The sequence below is a fragment of the Oryza brachyantha genome, chromosome 12 (assembly GCF_000231095.2).
Source record: "Oryza brachyantha chromosome 12, ObraRS2, whole genome shotgun sequence".
Lineage (NCBI taxonomy): Eukaryota > Viridiplantae > Streptophyta > Magnoliopsida > Poales > Poaceae > Oryza > Oryza brachyantha.
This window is the reverse complement of record NC_023174.2, coordinates 532,436-547,641: the sequence shown is the minus strand read 5'-3', so window position 1 is coordinate 547,641 and position 15,206 is coordinate 532,436. Positions and strand designations below refer to the sequence as shown.

Below are 15,206 nucleotides of genomic sequence, written 5' to 3'. Positions count from 1 at the left end.
GAGAGTATTTGTCAATTTCAGCCAGAATTGGGTCCATATTTACTAATATTACATACGCTACTGAAAGTTGGAAACACTAAAAATACAGTTTAGCTTATGATTATTGAAAATGCTAACTATAATATCAACAAATAAATATAGTGGTTCACATGTTGGAGTGCTGCATTTAGATATTATATGTACGTGAGGCATGAGTGATAAGCTTGGTCATAACATCAGGTGTGAACTGCTGCATTTGGCCGAATATTTGTCAACAAAGTGCGCAGTTAGTCACTTTTAGCAGTATGATCCCCTTTCTCTTATTTTAAAACAAAAGGAATAATTAACTATTAGGAAGAGAGAGAAGTATCATTAGCCAATCCTACATTCCATGTATGCAAATCCCCCAAACTTTGGAAGTTTCTCTTGATTGTCGAATATTTCATCATTCAATGAGCTTGTTCTCTGGATGTCAATGGTATTTCCTACTGCTTCTGTTACTTATCTGTTCATTCGAAGCGATATTTTACATTTGTACACAACTGCAGAAATGGTTGTATCTTTCACAGGCTGCATCCAAAGACTTTTCACTATGAAAATCGTGCTCGATCCTTGCATGGATGGTGCGTGCCAGCCAGTGATTCATGTTGACTCAACTGCATGCATACACAGAAGTAAGATGAATGGAGTGGGAGCAGTTGGCTGGTGGTGAGTACATGCAGAATCCAAAAGCAGAGTAAAGCAAAGAAAATGGCCGTCATCTCTGTCAAAGAATATTCAGTGCCTTTCCTTTTAGTATTGTATATTGCAGCAGCAAAGCCACTCAGTATCTATTTAACTTGGACTATGCAAAGAAACGAAAAGATTTTGACAAAGCCTATTGTTCCAGACAGCATGTTTGGGGGATAAAATGGTACTTTGTAACAAGAACAATCTTCTTCGATGACTTGGGGTCTTCATTCTGCGCCTAATGGCAGTATCGCGATCAGTCTCACTGTTTTAAGTTAGAAAATTACAAAGAAACCGATGTTTGGTTTTGTTTGATTTGATCAATCATGAGTACACTCCAAACTGCATGCCGCAAAAGCGCATGTTGAATGGCGACATGCTATATGACTTCTGTGATGGCACTGGGCAGATGAAGTTCCATCAAGCTTCGAGCATAATTCTACTGAGAGCTTCGAGTAAAATATCAGTCATGCGGTGAAGAAAACTGAAAAAAAATCATCAGAAGTAACTTTGAAGAAAAATTAATAGCTCAAGCCCTCAGTTACTTCCAGACAAAACAAAGATCATAGCCTATATTTAGGCCGAACGGTGAAAACACCGGTCTCATCTTGACATTTCAGTAGTCAGTACGGAGTGCCTGATACTGTACAACTATAAGCAGACAAAGCGAACGTCAGTAGGGCTATGACTGGTGATGACTATGTTACACGGGTTATAACTCACAACTACATTGTTGTAGAACTATACGATTATACTTCTGTACAGGTAGTGTCGTCATACATTCTAGTAATTTCACACAAGCTAGCTGCACTGATTTAACTCGAGTTTTCACTCCAGGTCAGTCCCTGAGGCCTCCTCCTCTGGCAGTTCAAAGGCATCAATCTCCTCGAAGTATGCTCTCTGTTTCTTGACAAAATCTTCTGGCAGTACAGGTTTATAGAAAGACGTAATCGGCATCCTTGTGCTCTTGTCCTGTTCAACATTTCAAGCAATCAAAGAGTGAAACATCATGATAACTATTTTTTTTCTCCTTTCAGAGGCGTTTCTGTGAAATTAACTGGTTTTCATAACTTACACCGGCTCACCTAATGTAATATTTGTGACTGTTGCACTCAAAACTCAGAAGCAAAACAAGAACACTGGACTCTACATATGTACCTCAGCTAGATGATCCCTAAAACGGCAAAAGGAGCATATTACACTTACCATCATAACATATCTGTATAAAGCGTACTAATGCAGTATGTGTCAAAATATTCATAAGACAATATCTGGATATGCAGTATCACAGGAGAATTGCATGATAGGTATACAAATGGAATGTGAAAGAGAAATTAACTATATAGATTATTTAGCTTCTACTCCCTCCGTTTCATAATGTAAGTCTTTCTAGCACTGTCTAGATTCATATGGATGCTAATGAATCTAGACACATATACAAATTATATATATTCGTCCACGAATGAATTTAGGTAATGCTAGAAAGACTTACATTATAAAACGGAGGTAGTAGTAATTACGTAGTAGTAAATGGCAAAGTTGGGCAAAAACATAATGAGCAGCCATTGTGTAGATCATTCCAAGAGGCAAGAGCACAATGAATCAAACCTAATAGAACAGTGTCTATCATGATTCTAAGTGCAACTGACCTTTTTAGATCGATGACAAGGAGCTGAGGATGAAATAGGCCGAGTACCCTGAGCCATGGAGGTTTTCCTACTTGGAAAGTCAGAAAAATGCAACTTAGTGTTTCAGTTAATAAAGTGAACCCACTGTAAGTCTGTAGTAACTATTAGTTGGCTACTGAATGAACTAACCATGCAACCCTTTCTCAGGGACTTTAACGAGCTTTACACTCTCAAGGTACATATTCTTCACTTTAATGCATAGATCCAATACACAGAATTCCCTTTACAAAATTTGCAAGCATGTGGTTGTGAACATTACAGTTATCTTTTACTTTAGTCACAGTCCAAGGAAAACAGCAGTACAGAATCATGCTGAACCAGGGACAGTAATAGTTGTAAACATGGGCGGCGACTGTACCATTTCCAACAGCAATACATTGTCAGACACAATAAAAATCTGGACTATTTCCACGGTTCCACCTTCACTTTAATTAGCATATGAACTCATGCATTTGAGTGACTCTAACATCATGTTATAGTGTTATGTGCTATATTATGAAAATATTTGTTTGAGCTAAGAATGTGTCTGTTAAATTTTGCAAGGTCTTCGGTATAAACATTTTTGAGTATGAACATAGATAATTTTTCGGATATCGATTTACTGTATATTGCAGTATGAAAAAAGGAATTAATAGTGGTTAATTAAATGCAAAATGACAGCAGGTGGCCATGGGAGTAGTGAGGTGCTCTCTCTCATTTACTCTCTCTTCTATACAGTGGACATGAAGCTTCTAGGCGAAGCTCGATCTCTCAGTTGCTCTATCTGCCTTTTTCTATTTATCTCCCTCCCATCTGACGGTCAAACTAGCTTTTACTAAGAATCCGACAGCTAATATTTTTTTTTTCGGATGATGTGGCTCACTGTCCATCTATTTTGGGTCTCATTTTTCAATAGAGGAGATGTAGCTGATGTTGATGCTAAAACAAGAGAATTGTCCCATTATCGAAACGCAGCAACCAGCCGAGACTCCAGTACAAGAAGCTTACAGCGTCTAAGCCTCACAATCAAATTGCACAGCAAGGCGGACGGCATGCAGTACGGGATGATGCAAAATTTCATTTCCATCTTGCAGATGAAGAATGAAGGGAGTCGCCTCACCTGTTTGTCCTTGCTACGGTGTCTGGAGGGGGGCAGCTCCTTGCTGTTCCGGCACGGAATGGTATCTTCTCGGTGGTTTTGCGCCTTGTGCTTGTATACACGGTGGAGATGGTCGATTTAACGAAGCTACGCTCCTCACTCGCTGCAACGAAGAAGAAGAGGATTAGATAGTGCCAACTGCTACCGCAGGGCACAAATTAACACTAGTACAATGCTAGGTGACCCCGGCCGAATCGCCCGGCAATGGGGGAAGCAGATAGACTCAGTCTCACCGGCGGCGGAAGAAGGCTTGGAGACGGGAGTGAGCGAGGAAGACATGGAGCAGCAGGCGGAGTCGGAGGGGAGCGGGCTGGTGGTAGGGTTGGTCGGGATGAGGAGGTTGGTGACGTCTCCCAGAGGCTGCGGCGCCGCGTGCCGCCGCCGCTTCGCCTTAGGGCTGCGGTGCCTCCCCGAGGAAAGTGGTGTCATGGTAGCAGTGGTCGGATCCATCGCATCACCTGCGGGTGGCAGCGGCGGCGGCGGGAGCAAGGTGCGGTGGCCGGTATCGGAGAAGAAGAAGAAGATTGCAGAAGAAGCCAGAGAAGGCGGAAACTACAACTAGGATTTGGGCCTATAGTCCGTGTCGATTGTTTTGTCAGCCCAAGCCCAATATCTATCCTGGAATTAAGGGTGCGTTTGGTGGGTGATTTTTTTCAATAAATATGGTGATCCATATTTTGTTTGGTTGAAGAGATTATGATGGATAATTAGTTATCACCCCTCAATTGAGATGATGGAGAGCATACCACTTCAAATTATCCAAACCCATAAATTTTTATTTTATAAGAAATTTTTCACTCCATTACAAATAATTCTGAAGTAAAAAAAATAATAGAGTAAATGAAAGAAAAAGGTGAAAAAAATTATCCACTCAAATCTTTTGAAAAAAATTCTATATATTAATATGAGCATGTATTTCTGCACTTTTACAGTTTCAATGGGCTAAATTCCTACAAACCAAATATACCCTAAACATTCATTCAAATGCTGTGTTTTCTTTTTCCTTTACCAAGTCCAAGAGAAATCAATGCTCAAAATTTTCAATTGACTATAATTTAAGAACGACATAAGTCTGTCATCATCTTTTTGCTTTTGCTTATACTTGTTTGACAAAATTTAAATTTTCTAACCTTAATTTCGAGTTAATTTTGGTGTTTCTCATCGAAATTTATTTTCCAGCCTTTACTTAAAGTAGATCGCTAAGAATATATATATATATAAGTTTTATTATAAATTTTTTTATATAAATATGTCATTTGTTTTTTCATAAAAAAAACAATCACCCCGTAAAGTTTATTGTTTTGTTTAGTGTGATTGCTTACAAAGATTCTGTATATTTTAAATTCGCGCTTTGCATTTGTTATCCTATTCCCGTGTTTTCGCTATTCGTTGTGTACGCATCGAGCGGCGGCCACAGGAGTGGAACATGTGAAGGGTGAAGGAGCAACAGAAACCAATTTGCATTGGTCGGTAGCCAACGGATAATGAAGCACGCACCTAGTAATAAATAAAAACCTTGGGGTGGGGTGGGGGGGGAGCCCAGCCCACAAGAATGATGGAAACCAGGACAAAAACAGGCAGCCCAGCACACTGGTTGCTGCTGAAACCAAACCAGTGGCAGTGGCAGCCATACCTGATCTGTCCTCTCCTATAAATAGCCTACCACTAAACTTCCCTCACTCCCACACAGCTTCATCTGTTTTCCCATCAGAGAGATCGAGCTGATTTCATTCACCCAGAATTCGAAGAAATCATAAACCAGTCAAGATATACTGGAGTAGCAGCTAGTTAGTTTCATGGAGCGGTTGAGCTCGTCAGTTCAGGCATGGGTGGAGGAACACAAGCTCGCCACCATCGGTAATCTTCTACTACTGTAATTCATCCCCTTAATTTCTGCCTGATTAATCCGATCCTTGCTTCATGGATCTCTCCTAATCAATCAATCAATCAATTCTCTTCTCTGACGAGACGATCATGCAACTGCAGGAGGCGTATGGGCGACGGCCGTGGGCGCGTCGGTGGCGTACGGTCGTCGGAAGTCGCCGCAGATGCGGCTGATCCACGCCAGGCTGCACGCGCAGGCCCTCACGCTCGCCGTCCTCGGCGGAGCCGCCCTCGCGCATCACTACTACACTCCCAACAACAAGAAGCAGCAGCAGCAGGATGACTACGATTTCTACTCGCAGCTGCCGCCGGCCACCAACGCCGACGGCCAGGAGAACGAAAGGTGGAGCTGGTAGTGTAGTGTTAGCCTCCTGCTTCCTACCTGAAACCACCCAAAATAAAAGATGATGATGATGATCGATTTCTAGCTTAGTTTATTTTTTGTGTTAATTTGTCCTAATCCATCCAGCTAGGCTGCTCTTATCCTATGCATCCGTATATATTAATCAATAAATTATCCAATCCAATGCGTCCGCCTCCTGGTTTTCCGATGGTGGGTTGATCCGTCTCACTCTCACTGGACTCTACAATGCTTCTTCCATATGCATATGGTATATATCCAGAGCATCTCCAAAAGAATAATAATATTTTGCTAATTAAAAACTTGTCAAAAATATTAGGCATAAAAATTACGCACTCCTCTAACAGACATCTAATAATAAATAATTGTATTAGAAACTCATATTTTGACTTAAATTTATGATATAATTAAGACGATTTTTGGCATGAGTACATATTAGGAACACATTTGATAATTTGTTGAAGATATTTTTCTAATCTAATTCTTAAAAGTTGGTTTTAAAGATCAATTTTAGATATCTATCGGAGGAGATGCTCTAACAGCGTGCACTTATAATGCCATGTGTATATGCATCAGCATTATCTGCAAATGAACCAGTAGTAACATTATCCTGTTCGTTCGGATAATTAATTAAACTGGTTTGGCATGCGTTTGATATGCATAGGGATCCCATGTTATTAGGATCGAAAATACAAGTCAACACTCCCACGAAAACTACCCCTGCTTTTTCAAACAAAGAGAAGTTACTGGAATAATTAAGTGTTGAGGGGTATAAAACCACCCTGGTCCATGTACAGACAGTATAAGTACACTGTACAGGAGGCTGTATCAAATACTCCCATGAGGCAGCCCATGAGTAGTAGTGACTGTAGGCTAAGGCCCATGAGGCAGCCTATTTATGTAACATTCAGGCCTGCTCCTGCCCCGATGCTTTTCAGTCAGAATATATTCTGAGACCACCAAATGTAACAGTTAAGGCAATATTTAAGGATGTTTTTACGGTACCTTTTACTTAAATTAATACGTAGTAGTGTAAAGACGTAGTAGGTGTATTTATCACCGTTGATTTTAATGGATATTTTCGTTATTTTCTTAATAGAAAGAGGGGTAAATTAATCTTTTTCTTTTATTTGCTAACTGGACCAAGATAGTAGGCCTATCCGCTAAACCGCACGGCCTAGAAAGAAAGAGAACACATCTGATGGAAGAAAGAAAACGCACGCAGCAGAGAGAATCTTGATATCAAATTTTGAATTTGGCAGAGAGGATGCCGCGGTCTTTCTCCTCTATGACCTCGTCGGCGTCCATCGGCGTGGCCTCCGCCTGAAGAGGAAGAGGAAATGGGGGCGGGGGCGGTGTCGGGTCGTATGACCCCTTGAGCAGCTCCTCGAAGGGCGTGCGCGCCGCCGCGACAGCACCGAGGGGGCGGTCGGTGAGGAAGGAGAAGAGGGAGACATGCTCGAGCTGCAGCGACAGCTCGCCCGACGGCGACCTTCCCTCCCTCTTCCGCTCCCGCTCCCTCCCCTTCCCCATCCTCACGATCGCAGGAGCAGCAGTCGCGGCGGCGGCGGTGACATCCTGTGTTGCCTTAGGACAGGACCTGTCTTAGCGCTATGCCCTTCAAACACTCCGAAATTACAATAATGGCACAATAATTTTTGCTCATATTACCCCTCTACTACACTACTACACAATTTAATCACCATCCTATTGATATATCTAAACCATTGGATTAGCTTTAATAGACTACACAATTTAATCACCATCCTATTGATATATCTAAACCATTGGATTAGCTTTAATAGACTACACAATTTAATCACCATCCTATTGATATATCTAAACCATTGGATTAGCTTTAATAGACGGCTCACATGCACTGAAGGGGTACCTTTAAAAAATCCATATTTAAAGCTGAATTTGCCCTCTCTTTCTCTCTCGATTTCAAAAATGCTAACTAGTTCTTGATGAAGAAGAACGGAACGAATAGTAGGTAAAATGGAAGCATCCTTTTATTAGGATGCTAATGAGATTGAGAGCTCCCGATACATTCATGGACGCTACAACAGCAATCAACTAGACCAATCAAGGCCTAAACCTCGATGTTTCTCATGCCAAGTTGTCGCCACCTTAGTTTATCAACACAAAGCTACAGGAGAACAACTGGGTTCCACTCCCCAGTAGTATGCTCTCTATGTATTGTTGCTTCTTCTGTAACAATGAACAATTACCAGTTTTATCATGTCATGGCACATGAACATTTACCAGTCATGAGCATATGTTTATACTGTTACAATCTACATAAAGCCATTATGTTACTAATAGCACGACCATCTAAAAAACGGGTACTGTCATAGATTGCTAGCTCCTCCATGATCATGAGACAGCGATTGCAGATCCGCAGAAACATAATTTCAGATTTAATTTGCTCATAGCAAAAATAAATACAATCGGAATGATCATATTCAATTATGTTTGTTATTATATCAGCTTTGCCTTTTTATATCAAAGACAGGGTTGGGTGATGTGAGTAGGAGGATAGTGGTTAACTTGTTAACACATAGCCTAGGCCTGCCACCCTCCATGCCTCCAACTCTTCCTAAAAGTCTCTTATGAGGTTGGAATGTCTTTATCAATCGTGTCCCCATGATTCCTTCCAGCATTATATATAATCATCAATTCATCATATTGTCTGAGTTAAATTCAGATTATATTCTTCTGGTGTTTACCTGTGTATTAAGAGGAAAAGACAGTACTGTCCACGCAACTATATTCCTCCCTGGCTTGTTACTACTTACTATAGTATTCACATCAATACAGAAAAATTTTTCTTGCTAGGAAACACAACAAAATTTCATGCCAAAGTTTTTCAAAAGGTTTCACATTTATCTACTATTTTTTACGTTACAAAGAAGTTATAAGATTCATAAACTGCAAAGGAACCGTTAGGTATAAAGAGATATAGCTCTTTGACATCAATAATCTTTGGTCAGTAACTTAAATACTCTGCTACTGTTATTATATTCATATTCATTACATTAATTCCTTTGTTAAGTGCATTCTCTAGTCTAGCCTCGACAATCCATGAACAGGCTAGGCTGTTTTCGGTACATGGTGGTTGTCCTTGGCCTAAATAGACAATAGTACCTTGCCTTCCATTAAAAGGAAATCCCATGCTTGCTCTTACTTTATTGACAAGTTATTCTACTAGTCTGGTAGGAGCCAACTTCAATGACTCTTTTCTTTTACACCAATATGCTGCAGTTCATTTGTACACAAGGACGTAATGTCAGTTTAGTCAATGTACTGAAACAAAAAAGTGCCAAATATGCAACTACCACATTCATGATTTGCATATCCTTTTTTCTTTTCTGAAGAACAAACCTGTAGTAAAGAGAGAAGGAGAATTTTAATTCCCCTGGCTGTCTTAGTTAGCAACCACCACTCATTAGTCCTGCAAACGAAATAGCAACACATCATCCTCCTCCTCTCATCCAAGGCGTTGGTTTTTATAGCCTCACACAGCTCAAACACACAATGCTAGTCTTGCTGTTCACATCATTGCCAAGCCACAAGGAAACGAGCAGCAGAAGAAGAGGAAACAATGGATTGCTGCGTTTGCAGCCCCATGGCGTCCATGTACAGGCCTCCAAGGAACACCATCTGCGCTTCGTGCTATGAAGGTGCCAAGGCCATCATCTCCTCCTTCAACGACGAGGAACAGGGGAGCGATGCTGCTCAAGGCTCGATGAAGTCCCATGGATTGACAAAGCTCAACAACGCAACCAAGGTAAGATTAGCTTCCCATTTTGCTCCTTTATTAGGAGGCTGTGTTGGTTAATGGTGAGACGCAAGTCTCGATCGAGAGTTGTATGAGAATGATAGGTTTGGTAGGAATGGCATTGTCAAAAGGTTCATGATTGATTCTTATTTGAAGTCCGTTTTCTGAAGCTGTATTATAGTATATTAGTGCTCTTCAACAGCTGCTGTTCTCTTTGCATTAAAAAAAAACGTGCACAACATACATGAGATTCTCCTTCATTTCAATAGCTGGAATGATGAGATTTAAGCTTCCTTGAGCAGCATATTTGTGTGTGATTAAAACTTGAGAAAGGATTAATTATGAAAAATCAAAGGCTAATGCAAATCCATAATTGGTCGGGTTTATGGAACACCCAGCATCGATGAGAATCATATATATTTATGTGTGATTAATGCACGTAGGGATTAAGAGAAGCGTGGGAGCAGGTGCGATGCCGGGAGGAGGAGACCAAGCAGAGGGTCTCGTTTCTCCACCAAGGCTTCGCGGCGGCGTGGAAGGACGGCCTCCACACCGACATCGCCGTTAGCCCTGGAACTGGGCCCCCAATCCAAGCCCACAAGGCCATCCTTGTCAGTTTCTTCATGGGCTTCTTTTAGCCTCTCTTGAGTCCAATGGGCCTAATTAAGGCCCACTTGCCATATGGTATGCAGGCCGCGCGGTCGGAGGTGTTCCGCCACATCCTCGCCGGCGGCGACGGCTGCAAGGCCCCCGCCGGCGACTCCATCTCCCTCCCGGAGCTCACCTACGACGAGCTCTCCCACCTCCTGGCGTTCCTCTACACGGGGGCCCTGACGTGCACGGAGGAGCGGCACCTGCACGCGCTGCTGGTGGCCGGCGACAAGTACGACGTGGCGTTCCTCCGGCGGGCGTGCGAGGCGCGGCTGGCGGCGCGGGTGGAGGCCCGGAACGTGCTGCGGACGCTGGAGGTGGCGGAGCTGAGCTCGAGCCTGGCGCTGAAGGAGCGCGCCATGGGGACGGTGGTGGAGCACGCGGAGCAGGTGGTGTTGTCGCCGGAGTACGAGGAGTTCGCCGTCAGGAACGCCAGCCTCTGCGTCCAGATCATCCGCGCTCTGCTCGCCAACAAGGCCCCGTAGGATCGAACAAGGTCAAACAAATCTACCAGAGGGGTGAATGGTAGGTAAAAATAAAATCCAAAAATCTTTCATGGAATAAAGGATTACATCTGTCGAAGAAATTGACGAAGGCTTGCTACCTTCATCGCGTCGCTCCTGTGCCGCCGCTACCTTAATCGTGCCGCTCATGTGCCACCGATCAGATTATCGAATCGCGCCACTACTATGACGTCGATCAGATCGTCGAAATCCAAAAAATCACCCGTAGATAAAAGCCGAAAACGTAGATTGAATGATCTTGACTTTATTGCATCAACTGATATTTACAAAATGCACCAACAACACTGCTATCAAAATCGTCGATCTAGAATCAACAACTAAATCTCACAAAAAGAACACCGGGGGCATACCCCTCGGTCTCTATTTATATCGAAAAATCTATCACCAAATAGGAATAGGACTCCTTATACTAATACGACTCATCCTCGAAAATTATTTCCAATTAGAATCCAGTTTCCCAAATCGCAAACGTGCGCTACAGCACTCGCAGCGCTACAGTAACCCGATTCGCAAATTCATTTCCTTTTCTCATCCAGTTTTGATCCGATTTACTTCCCGATTTTTCCGGCGCTTACACATACAACATGTGAAGCCCGTTACGATTCCATCCCACACGGTGTTCCTCCATCATGTGTCAACTTGCATTCAATATCGTCACCCGGCATTCTCGATCGTTCGGACCTCAGCTCCTCCCTAAGCTTAGTCACGATCCCGCCACTGTTGAATGATATTGATCTCAAGTCACTTGCACAACTAGAGACAAACCAACTGTTTTCGAGCACAGATATCGCAATCTGACTCACATTAGTTACACACACTCGCACCAACACCTTAATTGTTTCCAAACCAAATTCAATTTAAAAATCAAATCGCAAGCAATTGTTCATCAGAAAATATTAATCATGCATATGATCTTAAAGACATTTCCCGCCAAGACGACCCAGCCGGCAACCTATAACTAGGGTTCCAACTCTAAGTTTTTCTTTTTTTATACTCCACTTTAGATGATGTACAAATTAAACGTGTAAATGATAGTACATACTACTTTTGATGAGTAATTTGTTTGAAACTAATGTGATGAAATCAAACACAAGATTATTGAATTCATCCGAGCTCGTAAATGATTTCTTTGCACAAATTAAACAACAAACATAGCGTTGCTCTTGTACACTTTTTTAATATACATCGATGTTGACTTCTTACCATACCAAATTATTAAAAGATGGGAAATATAGTATCCTGACAATAAGCTTGCGCTACGGCCAAGGACAATTAAGTTGCACCATCAAATTCTGGATCAGATGGATGATATATACGTAGCCAACCTTCATCATACACATGCATGCATACGTGCTGCATCGATCCAAAGCCATGCTTAAAAATTACTAGTCATCGCTGCTGTGGTGGTCAATGCATTTCTTGATGGCTTGCAACACTGCCTGCCGAACCATTTGCACATCCATGCTCTCTGCATCCTCGCTCTGCATATATATAATCACAAATAGTTAATTTCAATATTAATGTCGTGTAGCAATCGAACTGCAGGGACGTACATGGGTGGTGGATCCAATTCCAAGCGCTTCAAAGCGAAAGGCGGCGTGGTGTGCGCAGGACACGTCGGCGTCGAGGACGTCAAGCCCAATCTCCTCGAATGCTTCCAGCACCCACGTCAGCAACTCAGGTTGACTCTTCTCCAGTGACACATTGATCCGAAACCCTTTTTTCTTATTCTCTACCTCTACACATGAAACACTCACCTGCATATATATATGTATAAATATAAATATATACACTTAATTAATTACATGATCGAATGCTATGTTTATTTGAATTTTCTTATTTAAAAAGTTACATTTAATTCATGTGCTGACTACCTATCACTGTACATAGTAATTCCTAAAAAGGAAACTATATTAAGATAAGGGTGATCCGATATTACGCTCAGTGAATTAAGGCCCGTGTTAGCATGCATATCCCCTTTTTCAGTATAGCACATGCTTATATATTCTATATACGTGTCCTTACAATACGTGGTATTATCTCTATCCCCAAAATATAAATATTTATATATTGTTTATTATAGATTAAAAAGATGTCAAAATATACTTTGTCAAATCAATGATCAATTTTTGAACTCTAAATTTATTAGATTAGTTCTTTATACTAATCAATTCATATAAATGTTTATATTGTGGTGTAAATTTCGAATCATATAAATGATTCAAAATTATCTACTGCTCAGGGAACAGGGCGATCGACAAAGAATTCACAACACGATGGATACACATACGAGATTTGCTTCAGTCCAATAAAAAATATTTCTAGCTATCGGTATCTATATTATTTCTAATTATTGGATCTAACTGTGTATATCCTACGTACTTAGATCCAATGGTGAAAAACGATTTGGTACCTTAAAGTACCAGTACCTAAAGATACTTTTTGTTAGACAGGAGCAAAATCTGTGTAGTGGACTGTGGACGTACTCTTGGCATTGGCATGGAACTACTAGTGCTGTCCAGCTGTGCATCCTCAGGCTCCTGATGAAGCTTGTCCTTGAGCTCTTTGATGTAATTGGACGCATCTACAAGGATTGATGTCTCGTTTGCCTGCATGCATCTCCATACATACATATATGCACGCATCACCCATACATATACTCAGCCATCATTATTTAAAGTACAGGTTTGGAGGGGCTTTTCGTAGCACACAAAACGAGATAACTCAATAGTGTATGATTAATTAATAAGTGTTAGCTTTTTTTAAATTAAAAGATAAGTTTATTATTTTCCTTTCGACTGGGCATAGGAAACTAAATCCATGGGATTTGGGGAGTTTCATTCCTTCGATCCAAATGACAGAATGTAATAATAAAATACCAAGGATTATAATCCTCTGCAAATTCAATTAAAATTAATCGTCCAATCCCAAAGGAAGCCTTAAAGTTTTTCTCATGTCCTTCCAATACGTAGAAGCTAAGTATATCTCATGAGGGATTTGTATTTACAATTATTGAATATGTTTCAGAGGGTCACATACTTTTAATATTATTTATGATATTTTCTAACACAAAAGTTATCAAATTTTACGCTAGAAAATATTATATAATTCAGTACCATACCCAGGACCATACAAAAATATTTCTGTGTAACTAGCTAATAACATCTTGAACTAAGTATGCATATGATTAATGCACGATTCAATGGTTGATTGATCTATGACCAGCACTAATTATGTATTAATCTATTACTATGTTTTAAAAAAATTATATTAATATATTATATATTTTTTAATAACTAATTAATCATGCACTAATCTATTACTATTTTTTTTATATCGGGTAACTAGCCCACCCCCTCACTCCATACGAACGTGGCCTAGGAATCATTGCTCAGCAAAGCTGGTGCATTTTATATACACGAAACTCTAGTATGAGAAGGCAAACAGACCAAAGGGGAAAAAAACAGAACTGTTCCTTTTCCAACGTAAGATATATATTGATCTAATAAGCCATAAAACCTAACATGCAATGCGATATATAGATGATGATATCGATGGTTAGCAAGTTCATTAAGCACTAAATTGCATACCGCATTTGACTTAGTGACGGAGCGTAGAAGCTGGAGCTTCTCTTCTAGACCTGCAGCTGCTTTCTTCTCCTTCATCTTCTTCCCACCTGACATCTCTCTCTCTCTCTCTCTCTCTCTACACACACACAAACAGATCAAGAGAGAGAACAGCTAGTTTGCAATTAATGGACAGTTAGTTGATAGAGAGATGGAGATGGAGAGCTAGCTAGAAGAGCTCGCTCGCATGGTGTGGATATATATAGACGCGGGCGGGCGGCCTGCAGGATGGTGATCGATCGATCAGTGGGGAGTACAGTACTTCTTCACTGATTATTGCATTGTTGGCATGCACATGCACATGCACTGCTTGCCTGCCTGCATCTGCATATGTATAGGACGATCCTAATTAAGACAAAACTAATACTCGATCGATCTACATATATATGTTGTTTTCTTTCGTTTCTAGCTAGCTTCGTTTCCTTCTGCACGCACACGTTCCTTACTATTTTATTGAGAATCATCCACTCTAGGTAAGGGCATATGTGTACTCCATGGTTCAGGTGACAAAATGCTATAAATCACCGCACAAAATGCAAGCACAACTTCAACTCCTACAAGTTCATTAAAAAGATTAAATTATACTTTGAGTAGTACATGTATATTTATACTCATATTTCTTCTTTTTGTTTAACTTGTAGAAATTCATTACTGAATTTGTGTGTCTGTATATATAAAAGTTTACTTAATTTATTTTAAGATTTTTATAACTATTTAGATGACACGTGAAATCGAGATAACATCCCCTCGAGAAATTTGAAGAGCTAATTTCCCCCTCAGCTAGCTATGCAGCTAACTATCCGCAGTTTCTTTCCTTCTTTTTAACAGATTCATTATCTTTTAAA

The 15,206-nt window shown here is 40.8% G+C and overlaps 4 protein-coding genes across 6 annotated transcripts; 2 read left to right on the top strand and 2 right to left on the bottom strand.

Annotated features, from left to right (window-relative positions):
- Positions 1-1,242: 1,242 nt before the first annotated feature.
- On the bottom strand, positions 1,243-4,055 carry LOC102702436 (uncharacterized protein PB18E9.04c-like). 2 transcript variants are annotated; one of them, XM_015843432.2, is made up of 4 exons: positions 3,768-4,055; positions 3,496-3,637; positions 2,358-2,427; positions 1,243-1,680 (listed from the first exon to the last, which is right to left on the bottom strand). In XM_015843432.2, the coding sequence occupies exons 1-4, from the start codon at positions 3,982-3,984 to the stop codon at positions 1,537-1,539; spliced, it is 573 nt and encodes a 190-aa protein (XP_015698918.1). In that variant the 5' UTR covers positions 3,985-4,055; the 3' UTR covers positions 1,243-1,536. The 2 variants fall into 2 exon arrangements, with proteins under 2 accessions (XP_015698918.1, XP_006664868.1); XM_006664805.3 differs by having other exon boundaries at positions 2,358-2,424.
- Positions 4,056-5,199: 1,144 nt separating this feature from the next.
- On the top strand, positions 5,200-5,940 carry LOC102702156. Its single transcript, XM_006664804.2, has 2 exons — positions 5,200-5,391; positions 5,521-5,940. The coding sequence occupies exons 1-2, from the start codon at positions 5,331-5,333 to the stop codon at positions 5,772-5,774; spliced, it is 315 nt and encodes a 104-aa protein (XP_006664867.1). The 5' UTR covers positions 5,200-5,330; the 3' UTR covers positions 5,775-5,940.
- Positions 5,941-9,216: 3,276 nt separating this feature from the next.
- Positions 9,217-10,919, top strand: LOC102703832 (BTB/POZ domain-containing protein At3g56230-like). The gene is made up of 3 exons (XM_006664810.3): positions 9,217-9,569; positions 10,004-10,171; positions 10,253-10,919. The coding sequence occupies exons 1-3, from the start codon at positions 9,384-9,386 to the stop codon at positions 10,694-10,696; spliced, it is 798 nt and encodes a 265-aa protein (XP_006664873.1). The 5' UTR covers positions 9,217-9,383; the 3' UTR covers positions 10,697-10,919.
- A 930-nt stretch (positions 10,920-11,849) lies between these two features.
- LOC102701688 lies at positions 11,850-14,514 on the bottom strand. 2 transcript variants are annotated; one of them, XM_006664802.2, is made up of 4 exons: positions 14,326-14,514; positions 13,222-13,344; positions 12,289-12,492; positions 11,850-12,216 (listed from the first exon to the last, which is right to left on the bottom strand). In XM_006664802.2, the coding sequence occupies exons 1-4, from the start codon at positions 14,416-14,418 to the stop codon at positions 12,121-12,123; spliced, it is 516 nt and encodes a 171-aa protein (XP_006664865.1). In that variant the 5' UTR covers positions 14,419-14,514; the 3' UTR covers positions 11,850-12,120. The 2 variants fall into 2 exon arrangements, with proteins under 2 accessions (XP_006664865.1, XP_006664866.1); XM_006664803.1 differs by having other exon boundaries at positions 13,222-13,354; positions 14,326-14,381.
- Between the last annotated feature and the right edge of the window lie 692 nt (positions 14,515-15,206).

Excerpts from the sequence above, each read along its gene's own strand:
- LOC102703832 (XM_006664810.3), top strand. The coding sequence starts at position 9,384 with ATGGATTGCTGCGTTTGCAGCCCCATGGCGTCCATGTACAGGCCTCCA. Across the intron at positions 9,570-10,003 it reads AGCTCAACAACGCAACCAAG|GGATTAAGAGAAGCGTGGGA; the intron begins GTAAGATTAGCT and ends TAATGCACGTAG. Across the intron at positions 10,172-10,252 it reads AAGCCCACAAGGCCATCCTT|GCCGCGCGGTCGGAGGTGTT; the intron begins GTCAGTTTCTTC and ends TATGGTATGCAG.
- LOC102702156 (XM_006664804.2), top strand. The coding sequence starts at position 5,331 with ATGGAGCGGTTGAGCTCGTCAGTTCAGGCATGGGTGGAGGAACACAAG. Across the intron at positions 5,392-5,520 it reads ACACAAGCTCGCCACCATCG|GAGGCGTATGGGCGACGGCC; the intron begins GTAATCTTCTAC and ends ATGCAACTGCAG.
- LOC102702436 (XM_015843432.2), bottom strand. The coding sequence starts at position 3,984 with ATGGATCCGACCACTGCTACCATGACACCACTTTCCTCGGGGAGGCAC. Across the intron at positions 3,638-3,767 it reads CAAGCCTTCTTCCGCCGCCG|CGAGTGAGGAGCGTAGCTTC; the intron begins GTGAGACTGAGT and ends TCTTCGTTGCAG. Across the intron at positions 2,428-3,495 it reads ACCGTAGCAAGGACAAACAG|TAGGAAAACCTCCATGGCTC; the intron begins GTGAGGCGACTC and ends TGACTTTCCAAG.
- LOC102701688 (XM_006664802.2), bottom strand. The coding sequence starts at position 14,418 with ATGTCAGGTGGGAAGAAGATGAAGGAGAAGAAAGCAGCTGCAGGTCTA. Across the intron at positions 13,345-14,325 it reads CCGTCACTAAGTCAAATGCG|GCAAACGAGACATCAATCCT; the intron begins GTATGCAATTTA and ends AGATGCATGCAG. Across the intron at positions 12,493-13,221 it reads GTTCCATGCCAATGCCAAGA|GTGAGTGTTTCATGTGTAGA; the intron begins GTACGTCCACAG and ends ATATATATGCAG.